This window comes from Mustela nigripes, chromosome 14 (assembly GCF_022355385.1).
Source record: "Mustela nigripes isolate SB6536 chromosome 14, MUSNIG.SB6536, whole genome shotgun sequence".
NCBI lineage: Eukaryota > Metazoa > Chordata > Mammalia > Carnivora > Mustelidae > Mustela > Mustela nigripes.
In genome coordinates, this window is record NC_081570.1 from 27489341 (window position 1) to 27506938 (window position 17598).

The 17598-nt window shown below is 56.9% G+C and overlaps 1 protein-coding gene across 4 annotated transcripts in view; it reads right to left on the bottom strand.

Moving 5' to 3' along the window:
- STK40 (serine/threonine kinase 40) overlaps positions 1-17598 on the bottom strand; it is a 40985-nt gene that overhangs the window by 5971 nt on the left and 17416 nt on the right. For 2 of the 4 annotated variants that reach the window (XM_059377278.1, XM_059377276.1), the window contains exons 2-8: positions 13317-13436; positions 11413-11498; positions 10897-11040; positions 8656-8883; positions 7740-7792; positions 2575-2670; positions 2069-2184 (exon numbers count right to left, since the gene is read on the bottom strand). In XM_059377278.1, coding sequence (XP_059233261.1) covers positions 2069-2184; positions 2575-2670; positions 7740-7792; positions 8656-8883; positions 10897-11040; positions 11413-11498; positions 13317-13428 — 835 coding nt within the window. In that variant the 5' untranslated portion in view covers positions 13429-13436. The remainder of the gene's footprint in view (positions 1-2068; positions 2185-2574; positions 2671-7739; positions 7793-8655; positions 8884-10896; positions 11041-11412; positions 11499-13316; positions 13437-17598) is intronic. The other 2 variants (XM_059377280.1, XM_059377279.1) reach the window with 2 other exon arrangements.

Genomic DNA, 17598 nt, shown 5'->3' on the forward strand with positions numbered 1-17598 from the left:
TTCCATAACAATAACCCAGCTACCGTTGACTATCCACCCTTCCATAACAATAACCCAGCTACCGTTGACTATCCACCCTTCCATAACAATAACCCAGCTACCTTTGACTATCCACCCAGCAGGTTCAAGGCCTTCTTTAGCCCCACAGGACCTCAGGAAGCAGGGACTGCTATTACCTCTGCTTTATAGATGTGAAACTCGGGGCCCAGAGAAGTCAGTAACTTTTTCAGGGGGACACAGTTATTAACCAGACTATAAACTCTATGCGGGCAAGGTCAGGTTTGCCTTTCCACAGCTCCAGGCCGGATGCCCGAGGCTGTGCTTGGAGCACAGAGTGAACCAAGGGGCAGACCTCACCTCGAGCCTGCACGGCGGGACCTGTCATTATCATCCTGCGTCAACCTCTTCACCTTGGGGGGAGGCGGGCAGCAGTGCATCCCACTTGTAACCTGGGGGGCAACTGGGGCTCAGAGAAGGGGGATGAAGGTCAGAATGAGACTTGCATTTCTACTCTATGGATCTAGGACTCTCTTGGAAGCAGTGGGTTCGCCTGTTTCATCCTCTAAGGCCGGCCTGAAGCTGGAGGAGCCAGAGTGGGGCCCACCTGGGGGTGCGCACAGCCACGGGTCTCACCTCGCGGGCCTACACCGAGGCAGGAGCCTGGTGCAATGTCCTGGCTCTGTCACACAGAGGGATGCTTTGGGGAATCTCATGGAGGCTGTCGGGGCTGGGCCAGTCCCTGGGAAGTGGGGGGTGCAGCCCTGGTTCCTGGCTCCCTCTAGTAGAGGCCATGGGGACTCCAACCCAAACTTCAAGGTCCTGGGAGGTGGCAGCATGGCTGGGGAGAGGCCGGGCCCTGGCGCAGAAGCATCCGCCAGGGGAGACCTCCAAGGTGTGGTCACACTCCGGCCAGTTACGGCAGCCTGTTCCTTGCATGCACGTGCTGCCTGGGAGAGATGGGTCTGTCGCTGTGCGCAGGGGTGCAGGAGTGTGTGCCGGGGATGGTGGCCCTGGGGGCACCCTGAAACCTCCATGTGGAAGAGGTGGGAGCAGACGTGAAGCCCTCGGTTCCTGAAGGATCAGGACAGAAAGACCCAATTTGGCAAAGGACATCGGGAAAGAAGAGAAAGAGTCCCAGGGAACATGGGCTTGGGCAGGAGGCTGGCCGGGGCACAAGCCCCAGTTCTCCTGTCTAGTGTTCGCATGACAGAGGGACTTCGAAACTTTACCTCGCAGGGTAAAGTTGCGGTCTGGAGCAGGTGACGTGGTCACGCACTCCACACAGGGCTCGGCACTGAGCCATAGGATCAGTGGGTAATCAGGGTGTAACTGGGTTTTTTATTTCGTGTGCTGGCTGTTTCGGCCCCACTAGAAAATCAGCTCAGTGTTCATGGAAGCGGGGATGTCTGCATGCCTGTTCACGGCTGTATCGGAAGTGTCTGAACAGGGCCACCTATCCGGTAGGCCCTTGGTAAATTCAGGCCAGTGGGAGGGAGGGCGCGCCGGGCCAAGGAAGGAAGGGGGAAGGAAGGAGCTTATGAAGGAACAGCAGGAAGGAAGAGGTGTCCTTGTCAAGGTGGCAAAGCCAGTGAAGACCTGCTCAGGGCTTCCTCTCGCACTTGAAACAAGTGATGACATTCTCCCCGGGGCTTCCCTCAGGCCTTGCTAGTCTGGCCGCTGCCCACCTCTCCGGCCCCACCTTGAACCAGGCTCCCAGTCTGAGCAGCAGCCACAGCTGGCTGTGCGGCCTTGGCCCAGTCACTCCCCCTCCAGTCCTTATCTGTCCTGGCAATCACAGCTCAAAGGTCACTTCCTCAGGCAAGTCCTTCAAGTGCCCATCGTTCACACTCACAGAAATAATCTCAGAGTCATTAACCCAGCACTGGGGTGAGGATCCCCATCTTCCTCTCCACGTGACCCCATATTCTGTACACAGACGGCCCCACAGCCCCAGCACCTAGGCCAGGGCTCCCCCTACCCCAGGACACGCTCTGCTGAAGGAAGGAGCCTCTGTGAAGCCCAGCAGGACATCGCCCTTGGGGCCCGCTGACTGGCACTACGCACATACCGCTGAGCACGTCTGGGCTGATGTAGGCAGGGCTCCCTCTCTGGTCCTTCAGCAGGTCCCCCTCGCTCACGAGATGCTTCCCGAGGCAGAAGTTGGTGATGGTTATCCGATGCGTCCTGGGAGCAGGGGACAGAGCATGAACAAACGTTGTCTGTACCCATGGGCACCCAGCTGCCCTCGCTCCTGCCCAGGGAGCAAAGGAATCACACCCACATCCTTTTCTGCTCCCCGGGCTCTGCTGCCTTCCCCCGTGGCTGCATGAACGGTGCCATCAAGGGCGCTGATGCTGGCCGTGCCCCCTTGCTTGCCACCTGCTCCGCTGTCCCCTCAGCACGTGGGCTCCGAGAACTGAGTGACTATGACCCAGGGAGTGCTCCAGAGGGGCTCCCCGGCAACTGCCATCTGGGCTGAGCCTCGGGGCTAAGGCTTAGGACTCAGGATGACAAACCATCTCATAGAACATCAACATCTGGAATGACGAGATCTGGTTTGGCTCCCTCACTTACACAGAGTGAAAAGGAAGTTCGGCAGGGCTCTGAAGTCCATCTATGGGGGCCACTTTTGTCCCCCTCGGTCGATCCATATGGTCATCACCGTGATCACTGTCAATCAGCATCCCAAATAGTACAAAAAAATGAATGCTCACAGAGACTTAACAGGTGCAGCCCGTGGCTTATGGGTCTGATGTGGACTATTTACATTCGCCCCTCACGAAAGCCTAGGAGGGAGGCTTCCTCCCTGCCCCAGTTTCCCAGGTGATGCAGTGAAGGTGATGAGGAAGTAAACAGAGAAATGAAGGAACTCGCTCAGGGTCCTGCAGCTGGTGAGCAGGACCGAAGTCAGGGTCTACCTGACCCCAGAGCCTGCGCTCTGGACGGACACTGACCGGTACTGTCAGGGGCACTCGCAGTGCCCGGCCCCCGAATTTCTCTTCAGTTCCAGCAAAGCTAACTCAGCCCTTGTCTTGTGTTTCAGACTCTCCTTTGACCTGGAAAACCACAGCCTCCCTCATCTGAGAGTCATGGGTGAGAGCGGCTTAGGGTTTGGATCCTTTAAGGAAGCTCACAGTGTGCACAAAAGGAAGACACATTACTCCACACCTGGGCGGTGGGGGTAGGCAGGCCCCTCCAAGAGGCCTCATCGGGGAGAGCCAGTGAGGCAGGGTGCCTCTCTACCCACAGAGGGCAGGGGTCACCCGCCCTGCTCCTTGTCAGCTGGCTGGGCAGAGAAGCAGGGGGATGGCAGGAAGGACAGCCCGGTGAGCGGCCTCCCGCTGCCTCTCACTGGCTGAACCTCCAGGGTGAAGAGGGGGTCGGCTCTCTGAGGTACAGGGTGTATGGGGCTGAGTGTGGAATTCCCCAGGAGCTGTGACCGACAGGCTCTGAGAGCCCTTAGCTATCTCGGGGAATTCTGCTGGCAAAGGGCTTGGTACAAAACAAAGGTTAGTTTGTCCTCTGCATTCCAAATGGAAACCTCAACTCTCTCTTTGCATACAGGCCTGCCCTGTCAGATGCCACAGAAATCTGCCTGGTGGCCCCCAGGGCAGCTAGGGTCTGAAAGTGCAGGCAAAGGGTCTGGCCAAGGAAACCATGTCAGAAGTGGATCGCTCCAGCTCTGAGCCGCCATGCCACAGCCCTGAATGTGGGACTGTGCATCCCCAAGGTCCACGGTCCGTCCCCCACCTCAGATGGCTGCCATGGCTGGTGGTGTGTCTTGCACGGGTGCCCTGAGGCACGAGACACTGGGAGAAGACCGCTCAGGGCAGGGTCCGGGGGGCTCAGGAGTTGGATTTCCAGGTCCCAGGCCCAGCTCCGCCATTCCATGGCTGTGTGACCCGGAATGCAGAGGACAAACTAACCTTTGTTTTGTACCAAGCCCTATGCCAGCAGAATTCCCCGAGATAGCTAAGGGCTGGCAGAGGCTGTCGGTCACAGCTCCTGCGGAATTCCAGAGCCTCATTTAATCTCTTATTAAATCTGTTTCCTCATCTGTCAAACGGAGTATATTAGCACCCAGTTCCCAGGACTGTGTAAGAAAGTGACAAGAAGACAACCCCGCGGAAGGCAACGAGCCGGGGGCCTGGCAACTAGGAACTAACTGCTAACGGCTGTCTTGGGTTAGCCTCTCCTCCTCAGATGGTGGGCACAGCTGGCTAGGGCTGGTAATGGGAGAGCCCAGAAAAGACCCCATCTGAGGCAGCATGTGAGGGGAGCCATGCTGTGGCCATGGGCCCCGGAGCAAGCAGGCCAGCTGGACCCGGGCTGGGCTGGGGGGCTCTAGGACACTGTGTGTGGCTGGGCGGCGGGCGGCAGGGACGAGCTGGCCCACACTGCCGAGGATCCTGGAGGCTATCCCACAGGAAACCACATGGTCAGCCCCGAGACCTCCCGAAGCTTGGCCGTGCGCCCCTGCCCTGCCACTACCACCCAAGTTGGTGGGTGGTACCCAGCTCCCTGGGAGCCCCAGACCGCCCCCCCCCCAGGCTCATTCCGGCAGCAAGGGCAGTGGGGTGAAGGGAGGCAGTTCTGCGTCAGCAGGATCCGCTGGGCCTGAGTCACTCTTCAGTTATGGCCCTTTGGGCTGCCTGCGTTTTTCTCCTTTTCTAGGAACTTGGTGTGCAACTTGCTTACCCAAAAAGAAAGGAGGAAGGAGAAAGAACCCACGGCAGACCTCATATAACCCCAAAAGGGTATTTCAGGTTTCAACCCTTGCCTTTTCTCCCAAGCGGGGTGAACTCATGACAGCCGCCCCGCAAACACTTCTCCCTGCTTCCTCCCCTGGGGCCACTCAGTTCTGCGAGGGACAGAGGCGGCCTCCTAAGGACTCTGCAGCTGGAGTCAGGGCCCAGCCCGGCGGGGGCTGGATCTCCTCCAGGTCAGCTTTCTGACTCTGCCCAGGTGCGAGCGGGAAGGGAGGGGTGTGCCTGTAGACACCACGATGCAGGGTGTGGTGTTCGTACTTGGCCCCTCGGTGCTGGGCACCGCGGCACACTGCCCCCTCCCGGAGCACCATGAGTCAAGCGAGAGAGCTGGCCAGAACCGCCATCGGTCCCAAAACCCCAAAAAGGGCATCATCAGATGAGAGGCAATGCAGCCAAGACAAAGGGTCCGAGGGAGGCCCTGGGGCTCCTCAGTCTGAGGAAAACATACAGGGGCGCACACGCACATACAGACAGACAGACACACACAGGGAGGAGCTGGTATAGCCCCACGACCGGTACTCAAGAGAGGCTGGGCTTTCCAACTACATTCCTGTGACAAAAGTGGCTTGGTAAAGTTGGGGGGAGCAGAAGCTGGGAGCAGACCCTCCAAGGATGCACAGAGGCCTGGAACACTTCTGTGGCTGGCAGTGCAGGAGCCCACATGTGCGCTCCCATGGGCACCCCTGGGCCACAGAGAGCCAGTGCAGGGAAGGCCGCAGAGGACATGGGCTCCGCAGCCAGATGCACTTAGGTGGTCTCAAAGATATGCCCCTTTGTGTGCGCAGCGAGCCTGCCGTCCAGAGCAGGACGGTACTAGGCCAGCGTCCCACAGAAGACCAGGACAGGGAGGCTGCGGAAGACCACATGCTCTCCGGGCTGGGGCCAGGGCCCTCCTGCACTCACCACGGGCGCCCTCAGCAGCCACTCAACCCCCAGCAGGCCTCATCTCCCAGGGAAGAGAGCCACGGCCTGTCGAGTATGGGGTGCACTTATGCTGGGCCCAGTCCCGGGAGACAGTTCCACGCCTCAGGCCCGTCTCTGCAGGGAGGCTTAACTACCTGCACTTCCACAGGTGAGGATACGGAAGCTCGGAGAACTGCCTGTTACCACAGCAGCCTCTCACTACACGGATCAGTCAACCAACCAAAACATGATCAAACGAACTCCCATCGTCTCGCGGGGAATGCAGAGGCCGTGCCGGGCTGTGATCCAGGTGACCCCCAAGCTTCTCCAGCCCTCTGACTCGACCCGTCAGAGGTTCCAGCAGCTCTGGAACTTTGGCTCTCTTCCCTCCTCCCTGAGGAGCATGACAGGGTCAGGTTTTCATGGCTTCACTTTCTCTAGCTGGCCAGACTTTATTCATCCTTTAGGGAACTGACTCAGATGGCCAGAGTCTCTGTCCTCCTCCCGGGGCCCCCAGCCAGTGCTCTTGGGTTGGTGGCCCATTGCACGGTGATGTCAGGAAACTGTCCGTCTGTGGCATCAGGGCTGGGTGGTGGCGGCAGAAGGGCAGTGACCTCCCCATGGCATTGGGGGCGGGGGAGATCTGGTCCACCCATGCCCTTCCCCAGGGGCCTATCTCCCTGCAGCTTTTCCTCCTGTGACTGCTGTGGCTCCAGCCATTTCCCAGGGACAGCAGGTCCCCTCCTGAGTGGGTGACCAGGTGCTTGCCATTTGTGAGCCCCCTGATCCACTTCAACACCTGGAGGTGAGAGGTCGAGCGAGGGCAGGAGAGGCAGCAGACCTGTTGGACCCCTATGAGGCTGGAGCCTCTCCACCTGGACAGGAGGGTGACAGCTTGTGGCCCGGGCCTTGAGTGATCTCTCCCCGCCACTGATGGACCAAGGGTGCTAGTGTGAGCTGCCCAGACTCCTTCTAAGATTGAGGCACCTTTTCCCTGCTGCAGAGAGTGATGGCTTCTGACTGTTCGTAGCTGCATCCTTTTCCAGAAAGCCCCTGAGCCAAAGGAAGCTGCCCCAGCTATGGCTAGCCCACCTTGTCCTGGGCACAGGCTGTATTCTGAGGCTGGTCACAGTGGGCATCCAGGGCCATGCGCCCCCCCTGCCTCGGCTGGGACATCTGAGGGCCCCCTGGCTCTCGAGTTTTCCAGGCTGAGGCCCCGCCTTGACTGTACCACAGCTCGACTTCTCCCTCTGTCCAATCTTGCCCTTTGCCCGAAGAGCTCTTCCTAGGAAACCTTCTGCACACACACCTCAGAGTCTATTTCCTGGGAATCCGACCTACAACGAGGCCTCTTTTTGCTCATCTGTCATTCCTTCACTCGTTTCTCCATTTTTTACAGTCATTTACTGAGCACCCACTAGACCCAACAAATGAATGGCCCAAGGAGGATCCCTGGAATCCTTCCTGAGCTCCCTTTTTGTGGCTGGTGACCTTTAAGACTCCCCTTCTTGGGGCGCCTGGGTAGCTCAGTGGGTTAAAGCCTCTGAGTTCAGCTCAGGTCATGATCCCAGGGTCCTGGGATCGAGCCCCGCATCGGACTCTGCTCAGGAGGGATCCTGCTTCCCCCTCCCTCTCTGTCTGCTTCTCTGCCTACTTATGATTTCTGTCAAATAAATAAATAAAATCTTAAAAAACCAAAATTTAGGGAAAAAAAAAAAGACTCCCTTTCTTTTTTTCTTTTTTCTTCCTCTTTTTCTAAGTAGGCTCCATGCCCAGTGAGGAGCCGAATGTGGAACTTGAACTCACGACCCTGAGATCAAAACCTGAGCCGAGATTGAGTTGGACGCTCAACCGACAGAGCCACCCAGGTGCCCCTAAGGCTCCTTCCTTCGAAGCAAGCACCATATCCCCATGTGGCAAGAGGCAGAAGCGGACATCCCATCCCATAGCCCCTGGGATTCCTGGGGGAAGTGGGCTGTTGTGGGTCAGAGACTGGGGGGCACTGGGTAGCTGCAGCATGTAGCTGTGCCAGCCGCAAGGTCACATCCTGACGGAGAAGGATCTTACCTCTTATTGAGCACCATGTTCCCAAGCTTCAGGTCTCTGTGCACAATGTTTTTCTGGAAAAGCAACAGGCATGTGGCTTGGACCACGAAGAACGGAGGCAGGGTTGGGCCTGGCCTATAAGATGTGGGCTCTCCAGGAGTTTGAGGGGGGCAGGAAAAAGACCTAGGACACCTTTCTTTAGGCTCATGCCTTGATTTGTCAGCCAAGGACAGATGAGCACCGTTCTAAGGCCACATCAACCCTGGGCAGGGATGGGGTAATACGTGAACCCAGGCAGTCTCTCTCCTGCTGGGGGCGGTTTCTCTGGCTTTCTCTGGACAGCAGCCAAGGGGAAAACCACTCCTCACCACCTCCAGTAAACATCCTACTGAGAAAAACACTAACATCTGCCTGCACCTGCGGTCAGGGGGCGATCTCTCACAGCTCTGGGGACCGAGTAGCACAGGCAGGTGTGTGCCTGGTAGAGGCCCAGGTTCTCCTCACTGTACCTTGGGGTACCTGACACCCCATCTCTAGGGAAAGCTCAGAGACAGACTATGGCTGCCCCAGGGGATCTCACTGTCGTCTCCTCTGCCAGGACACTGGGCTCTGCTGGGCTGCTGGGCAGCGCCTCCCCAGGTACACGGGCTGAGGCCTGCAGCCATGTACCTCACTGGCCACACAGGGTCCTCTAGCCACCTTCCCTCCGGACATTCCAGCTGCAGAGCACGCCTGGGGGCTGGGGGTCGGGGAGTGGGGACGACCCAGAGCCGCTTCCACAGAGCAGAAGCAAGAAAGGTGGCCTTCTGTGGCAGTGGGGCCAGGAGGCTTCTCAGCCACCCAGAACACAGGCCATGCCGGCCAGAGGAAGAGGCACCAGCGGTGGGGCGGGGGTGCGGGATTTGGGAGTGGAGGGGGTGCAGGGGCAGAGCCTCACCTGGTGCAGGGCTTCCACGACACGCACCACGTCGTAAAAGATGACCACGGTCTCCCGCTCGCTGAGCCTCTTCTCCTTGATGACGTAGTGCTGCAGGTTGATGAGGTCGGCGGTCTTGTCGCTGAAGTCGTGTGCACAGAGGCAATCCAGGACGAGGCAGATGCGCTTCCTCATCTTCTTCACCACCCGGCTGGATTCCGTGTCCTCGACGACTTCACAGGTGCGGTCCTGGGAGGCAAGGGGGCAGACCAGGGCTTGGCTATGGGCCCACAGGTCAAGGGCTGGGGCTCAGGGACTCTCCTCTGGAGCCAGAGACAGACACCAACGTGGGAGCCTGCACGAGCGGCACCCTGAGGCCTGGGTGGCCAGGACCGGGGCTGCCATTAAAGGCTCCATGCTCTGATCCCAGTGTAAGGGGTTCAGATCAGGGCTTAGCCTGTAGTGCCAAAGGGACCTCCAGGTCCAGGGTACAGACAGCGGACCTGGGGCCCCAGGACATCCCCTCTCTGGGGCACTCCCAGAGGCTCCAGCTGTGACCAAAGTCAGAGACGGTGGAAGTGAGGTGTTCCATGTGTCTGACACAACTGATTTCACGCAGAAGCCGGACTCCAGGGAGCCAAGGAATAGTGGGTAAGGTGGGGTTCAGGCCCCAGCTCCTGCTCCCTCCGGCTGTGGGCCATGGAGCAGTTTACCTCACTTCTCCAAGTCTCTGGTCAAAGGGAGCTGGCACCCTCCCTCACAGGTTGCTCAGGGAATCCGGCAGCCCGCACCAGTGCTCAGGAGGTGGGTCTGTACTGGTGCATGGTGGTAAGTGCCAGGCCCATTTTCCTTGCCAAAAAGATGGTTTCTTTCCTTTTCTCTTTTCTTTTCTTTTCAAGCATTCTCTACAGCCAGCGTGGGGCTTGAGCTTAGAACCCCGAAACCGAGAGCTACACGCTCTACTGATGAGCCAGCTTGGGGAAATGCTCCATGTCAGCCTCGCAGACCGAAGCTGGCCTCTGGGGACCCCTGGGGACTGAGTAGCTCTGTCCCTCCTTCCGAGCGTGACCACGCCTCTCGTTCCCTCTTCCCCAGGGGCCCGCCGTGGCTGGCACACAGGTGACTCTGGACATGCTTCTCACCACCAGGTGTTATCATCCCAGAGGACACAAAGCAGGGCCAAGCTCTGGCAGCTGTCAGAGATGAAGCCCTGAAGACTCACAATCCCCCTCAGTTTGGTTTCATGTGGACGGGAAACAGGGACTTTCAGAGTTGCCTCTAACTGCACATATAAGAATGAAGACTTTGGTAGGGTGCATGGGGCAGAGCGGCCCCTTCCCTTTATTTTATCCAAGAACTCAAGCAGACGAGGAAGTAACCACGGTGAGTGTGTACAGGGACAGCTTGGGCTGCATACACGCCTGCTCACCCTCCTGACCGCCTCACGAGGCAAGTGTCCATTACCACCTCCATTTTACAGATGAGGAACCCGAGGTGTAGGGACTGGACGTAGGTTGCCCAAAGGTCAAACAACCAGATTCCAGGGCCGCAGGCCAAACCCTCCATGCCTCCCTGCCTCACATCACTTCTCGAGTACCAGGTCCATCTGGCCAGAGTGGCCCAGGCCAGCGCGTCCAGCCGAGGGCCCTGCAGCAGCTCTGCTGGGGGCCTGAGCAGGAGGCCTCCCAGGCATTCTGAAATCATCTGGAGACACGATTTCGGTTTGTCCCTGAGGAGAGCTCTTTCCAGGGTACAAGCTACTCACGAGTACCTTCCCTAAGGGACCCGGAACATCTGAGCACAGGGGCTCAGGGATACTCGCTCAACTAAGCTGCGATGCCTGGGCAGGCAAAAGGAATGAGTACCACAACCAGCTGTGGGGTCCACAGGTGGCCCACAAGGCTCAGCCCTCCTCGTGCCCCGCTTCCACCCCCAGCCTAGAAAATTCCTGGCACAACACAATAGGAAAGAGCCCGCGTGTTTTTAAATGACTTCATGCTTTCCTCCCTTCTCAGAGAAGTGGCGCTCCAAAGAAAGGGGCATTCCCACTGGGCGCGAGCCTCACAGCAGGGGTACAGGCCAGAGCCTGACCTCCAGCCCACCCCACCCGGGAAGTTCTGGCGCTCCCAGCACGCAGGGGTCCCAGGCGGTCACGTGGGCAAGCTGCTCCATGTACAGATGTGGCCCCAGCAGGGGGCAGCTCCAGGAGCCAGCCAGGGGTGGGAGGAGGGAGGGGAGACAGGCAGCCCCTCTGTCACTCACCTGGAAGAGCCCGTGGTGGTGAACCACGCCGTCCTGCGTGTGGAGGAGGGAAAGCAGAGAGTACTCGGTGTGCAACAGCATCTTGCCTTGCCTTTCCTCTTGGCTTTCTATTCCTTGGTCCCCCCTCTCCTCAAGGGTAAGGATCTTTAGGAAGGCACACACACAAAAAGACCAAAAACCCAAAAACAAACCTTACTTTACAAAGCAGAGTGACTGGAGCAGGTGGCGCAGAGGGCTCACAGTTGGGCCCGCGGCACCTGCACGCGCGCTCCCACAGGCACACACGATGTGCGAGGCCTTCTCAGTGGGATGGCAGCATGAGTCCTGCTCTGAGTGCGCTCCTGCCATCAGGCCTGCTCCGAGTGAGACGGCATGAGCCGGACCGTGTCCCGGGAAGAAACGGTGCTACTCTTGTTCATAAGTGGTATGGGTGTGAAGGTGGGGAAGAGTGGGAGAGCCGGCTGGCAGGGCAGCCCCTGGGGCCCCAGCTTCCCCTGCCCCGGGCGCCTCACTTACCTTCAGCTGATAGAAGTCATCTGTGCCGTCTTTCCTCGCCAAACACTGCACAATGCTTGGCACTGGGGAGTTGCCCAGACGGGGACCTACGGCACAAAGAGCCTTGGGCTTACTCTTCCGAAGCCCTGTCTCTTGTGGCACCATGTGGCCTTTCTGCAGTTCATGGCTACTGAGCAACTGCCACCCCCCCCAACCCCCACCGCCACCAGTCTCCTGGTGGAGAGTTCTCAGGCACCCCCAACAATGGAGCGCGTGCGCATGTGCCTGAGGTACACCTGGCTTTTACAGGTCCGGCTTGCAAAAGGAGGGGTTCTCAACTGTGGGGGTGTGCAGGAACCTCCGAAGAGTGGGTGTTAAAAGCAGAGACCCCAGCGGCCACCTAGAGCCTCTGAATCAGCATCTCCAGGCTGAGGAACTACCACTTTGAGAGTTTCCCAGGTCGTCTGGGGTGGCTGCCTGGCCCCTGTTGGAGCCCAGGTTTGGGGGCAATTCTGTACTGCAGACACTGCTCGCCGTTCTTTGCCAGCATCCTGACTGATGCCTTTTTTTTTTTTTTTTTAAAGATTGTATTTGTTTATTTGATAGACAGAGATCACAAGTAGGCAGAGAGGCAGGCAGAGAGAGGAGGAAGCAGGCTCCCTGCTGAGCAGAGAGCCTGATGTGGGGCTCGATCCCAGGCCCCTGGGATCATGACCTGAGCCGAAGGCAGAGGCTTTAACCCACTGAGCCACCCAGGTGCCCCCCATTTTTTTTTTTAAGATTTTATTTATTTGATAGAGAGGGACACAGAGAGGGAGGGAACACAAGCGGGGGAATGGGAGAGGAGAAGCAGGCTTCCCACTGATTAGAGAGCCCGATGTGGGGCTTGATCTGAGGACCCTGGGATCATGACCTGAGCTGAAGGCAGACACTTAAGGACTGAGCCACCTAGGCGACCCACAGTGTCACTGCTCTAATATACAGTCGAAACTTCTCCCCGGGAGAGAACCCAAATATCACTTCCTCCTATGGAACCTTCCCTGTATACAATCCCTGTAACCCATCCCACTCTTGCATCGTCTTGTTTACTTACTTCAAGGCACTTACTGCCCTGCTTGTAATCTTGTGCATTGTTTACTCTGTTTCTTTTTCCAACTAGAATGTTAAGCTCTGTGAGGGCAGGAACCTGCCTGCCCTGTTCACTGCTGCACCCCAGCATCCAGCCCAGGCCCAGCCCACGGCAGGCTCCGGAAACTAGTGCCCAGTGACTGGGGCTGGAACTGTCCTGCGCCCACAGCCCGAGACACCACCCCAAAGCAAAACCCACACCCAGTCTCCAGTGTCCTCAAGAGCCCACTTCACCCCTGTAACCCCGAGCACTGCAACTCCAATTTGTTGGGCCTCCAACATCACGTAGAGAGGCCCTGGTGCTCTTCTGGACCACTGGGCACACCCAATTCTGCAGGACTCTGTACAGATTTTACCAGAAACTTGGAGGGCTATACCAGACACCTTGTGGAATGAACCGTGCCCTCCAAGAATGGTCGAGGAAGTGCCTTGGATGATGGGCCTCGGGTTCTGATGCAGCTTGTGTGGCTCCTGTGTGCAGCATGGGGTAGGGGGGTATATGGGGTGCTCTGGGGGAAGAGACAGTCTAGCTCTCAGCTGGAGCTGATGGAAGACCGGTGAGGCTACAACAAAAATGACAACCTGGGTACAGCTTGACCTGAGGGTCTATCCGATCTTCCACTGCACAAAGGGGCTGCGCTTAGAGCCGCAAGGCTAGGGCCCCGCACGTGCACTGTGGTGGGTGTGGCACTCCGCCCTGCACAGCCCAGGGTGGGATTGCGCCTGTGCCTGCCCCCTCTCCCGCACCCCTGCCCCTGCACCCACACCCCTGGCCCAACCCATGGTCAGAGGCTTACCCAGGATGAATGGTCCAGCTCTCTTTGCATTATTTCCGGAAATGCCACCGCCAAGAGCCTTCGCCCTGGCTGACGTTTCCCCAGCTCCTCTGTCCGATGCTCTCCGCTTCATTCTCAGCTCTAGACAAGACAGAGAAGAGCCCTTCTCACTGAGCAAGTCAGCGAGTTTCCTCACGCGAACCCAGCCTGTGAGTCTGAGTTGAGGATGCGTCACACAGCTGCTGCTGCTGTTCCCGCTGCTGCTGCTGCCACCTCCTCCCCCTCCTGGAGGAGCATCGAAGGTTCCCGGTGACAAAGAACCACAGCTCCTTCCCTTGGCATTGATGAGGGGCTCAAGGTGGATATCATTCCAGGCAGCAAAAACTGGCTATGGAGGCGGGCAGCTAGCCTGCCTCAAGGGGGCTGGTCAAATGCAGAGAGGAGGGCACTGGCTTTGTGCAGATGCCAACTGGGGTCCCCAAGAGACCACCCCAGAGACAAAGAGGAGAGATGGCCCAGAAGCAGCTGTTCCCAAAGTGAGGCCTTCCCCCAAATACCTGCAGCCAAGTGGCCTGAGGTGCTGAATCCTGGGTCCCCCCTACACCCCTTCTGGTCTGACCTCTGGGGCATGGTGGGGAGGGGGTCTGGGGGACTCTCATGTCCACCACGTGTGAGGATGGTTGCCCTGGGGATCTCCTCTCTCAAACTCCCCTGACTCTCAGGTCCTCTCTGATGAAAAACACCCAAAGCTGGGGCGCCTGGGTGGCTCAGTGGGTTAAAGTCTGTGCCTTTGGCTCAGGTCATGATCTCAGGGTCCTGGGATCAAGCCCCACATTGGGCTCTCTGCTCAGCAGGGAGCCTGCTTCCTCCTCTCTCTCTGTCTGCCTCTCTGCCTACTTGTGATCTCTGTCAAATAAATAAAATCTTAAAAAAAAAAAAAAAAAACCACCCAAAGTTGTCAATGGCAGGGATCTACTTTCTCTTCTTTGTCCTATTTTCAATTTTTTTTTTTTAATTACTTTTAAGGAAAACATGTATTGTGCATTTAAGGGCCAAGTGAAAGGATGCTGGTGGAGGTCATGATCTGCCTGGAAACCCCTGTCTCCTCCAGGGTTAAGATGAAAGATGGACCCAGGAACCAGACTCTAGAGTATGACCTCTGGATGTGGATTAAGTAAGACAAGAGAGTTAGTTGCTCCTTTCAGCTGCTGACAGTTAGCAGTTCAGGGAGGCACTGTCCTGGACATGGGGCGAGGAGAGAGGGTAGAGAGGGCAGGGGCCACAGGGATGCCCAGGAGGGCCAGTTGCCCAGCCCTGAGGAGGGGCCCTTGGCCCTCAGGCAGCTCAGGGAAAACTTCCCTGCGGAGGTGATACTGGATGAGCCCGGCAAATGGCAAGGTCATTCTAGGCAGAGGGACCCGAGTAAGAAACCCACATGGGTAAGAAATGGCACAGAAGCAACAAGCTCCGAGGACTTTGTGTTGCCACAGTACAGAGCATGAAGCAAGGGGTGAGAGGTGACCCAGAGGGAGGGACAAGGGCCAAGTTAGGAGTGCAGCCTTTATCCTTCCGTGAAAGGCTTGGGGACACTGCGCCCTAAACTTCCATAATTTTTTCTTCATTCAGGATTTGCATTCCCTGCAGAAACATTAGAAAACACAGATATGCAAAAATAAGAACACAAGGTACCCATAACCTCAGCGTCCAGATGTAGTCACTGCTGACACTCGAGTGGACTTCCCTGTCTGCTCACGTGAGCACGCTTCTAGTTTCATTATTACCAACATTTGAACCACATTGTGGTACCACTTTGTAAGCTTCCTTTTCTCCCACCTAAAATACATGATGAAGGTGAATCTTACAGTAGGTGAAATATATCTCAGGAAAGCTATAAAAAAAAAGAAATCAGTAACATCCCTACATGACAGTATCCTGCGGCATCACTTGAAATATCTACACAGTCTCTCTGGTAAGAACAGGGGCGCCTGGTTGGCTCAGTCAGTTAAGCGTCTGCCTTCAGCTCAGGTCATGATCCTGGGGTCCTGGGAGTCTGCTTTTCCCTCTGCTTGCTGCTCCCCCTGCTTGTGCCTGCACATGCACTCTCACTCTCGCGCGCTCTCTCTCTCTCTGACAAATAAACAAACAAACAAATAAATAAAATCTTAAAAAAAAAAAAAAGTTTAAATGCTTATGTAGGCTGTTATTCCTGGAAGGCCGCCCCCTTTCTATTCTGAGACAGGTGCATAGTTGCTAGTTAGCTTAAGTCTTCATGTGCTGCCTTTCCTGCCCTTATTCTAGACCCCAGGAGACGGGACTCCGGCAAGGAAGTGGAAAGCAGGGGAGAGGGCCTGGCATACCTCTAGTCCAATCTACCAGGCCTGCCTCTCATCAAGCCCCAATTTGTTTGCAGAGCTGTGTCACTGAGGCACAGACCCACGATTTCACACTGAGAGTAAGCAGGATCATGTAACTCAGTAGGCCTTGACAGGCCCCAGATGGAGCAGAAGCCACAGTCAGGCTCGGCCATGTCTTCTGCCAAAGAGGCTTATGGCGGAAACAGATTCAAAGTCATTCACACAAAAGCAGGGAAGAATGAAACTGCTTCTAATAAAGTCTTAAAAAGCTGGGCAATAATGTGTCTGGAGCAGCGTTTCCACTTTTTGCCTAACTTCTATACATCCTTCTCAATTTAAGTATCACTTCCTCAGAGGGGCGCCTGGGTGGCTCGGTCATTAGGCTTCTGCCTTCAGCTCAGGTCATGATCCCAGTGTCCTGGGATCAAACCTCGCATGGGTTCCCTGCTCAGTGGGAAGCCTGCTTCTCCCTCTCCCTCTGCTTGTGTTCTCTCTCTCCCTGTGCCTCTCTCTGTCAAATAAATAAATAAATAAAAATACCACCTCCTCAGAGAAGCCTTCCCTGGTATCTCCTCCATCACTGGGTCCCAGTTACTCTATCATGGAATTTCCATTCATAGCACTTTCCATATCTTGTGATTATGCATGTATTTTTGTGTGTGTGTTTTTTTTAAGATTTTATTTATTTGTCAGAGAGAGAGAGAGAGCGAGAGCACGCACGTGCAGGAGAGCGAGCACAAGCAGGGAGAACAAGAGACAGAAGCAGGATCCCTACTGGGCAAGGCGCCTGATGTAGGGCTCAATCCCAGGACCCTGGGATCATGACCTGAGCCAAAGGCAGATGCTTAACCACTGCCAGGCATCCTTATGTGTGTGTTTATACGTTTACTGTCTTTCCCCACCACTAGACTAAAAATTCCACAAGGAAAAAAAAAACTACGTGTGTGTATGAAACCACTGCACCCCCAACTCCTGGTCCCACAGATTCTCTGGGAATGGCTGGACGCCTCCCCCCCAGTTGGTGGTGATGGTTGTCACGGGGTCAGCAGCCCTGTGCGGGAGCTGCTCCCGCCCCAGCGTAAGCTGGCCTTGCTTCCATGCTAGCCTCAGTCGCCATCTTCCCTGCAGCACGAAGCCCCCCTCTCTGGCTGGTTCCCTGGAGAGCACCACGGAGGCGCCACCGTATCTGCATCTGCGTAGACGCTGCCGGGACGCCTCCGCGCAGGCACAGTCTAGACAACAGTTTGTCGGGAGCAGCTGCCGCACAGACAATGAGGGGGCTCAGCCTGACCCCACCCACCCCACTCAAGATTCAGCTCAAGCACATGGCTTGGGAACTGCTCCAAAATGCAGGCTGACAGAAGGATGGGAGCAGACGGGCAGGGAGAGGGAAAAGATGCTGGCAGGGGAAGCGGGAGCAAGGCTGTTTCCCTTCCTGAACATCCATTCCTGCCACCCAGGGCTGGCGGAGCAAAGGAAGCGGTGTGAAGAGGAGGCCCAGAAAATAGGAAGCTGCCTCAGGCTCGCTAGAGGGGTCAGCAAAGACAAACCTCCGAGTTCGGACCCTCCTGTCTCCCACCCCCTGCGAGGCACAGGGAGGATGTGCCCCCCCCCCAATCATCCTGATGGGTCCCCTTCCAGAGACACACCTGCAAATGGCCACTGATGGTCCCATGGGAGATGCTGCTTTAAGGGATCCCAGCTTCACAGTGAGATCTCTGAGGTGGAAGGTGTGGCTGCCTTGGTCTAAAAGGACTTGGGGCCAGGTCCCTCCAGAGACACTGGTCTTTAGGCTGGAGTGAAGGGCCCGGGCCCAGTCTGGCTAAGGGATAGCCATTTGCCTGGGTGTTTCCTGGGCCTGCTGCTGTCCTGGCTTAGAAGTCTCTAGAGCTGGGCGCCTGGGTGGCTCAGTGGGTTAAGCCGCTGCCTTCGGCTCAGGTCATGATCTC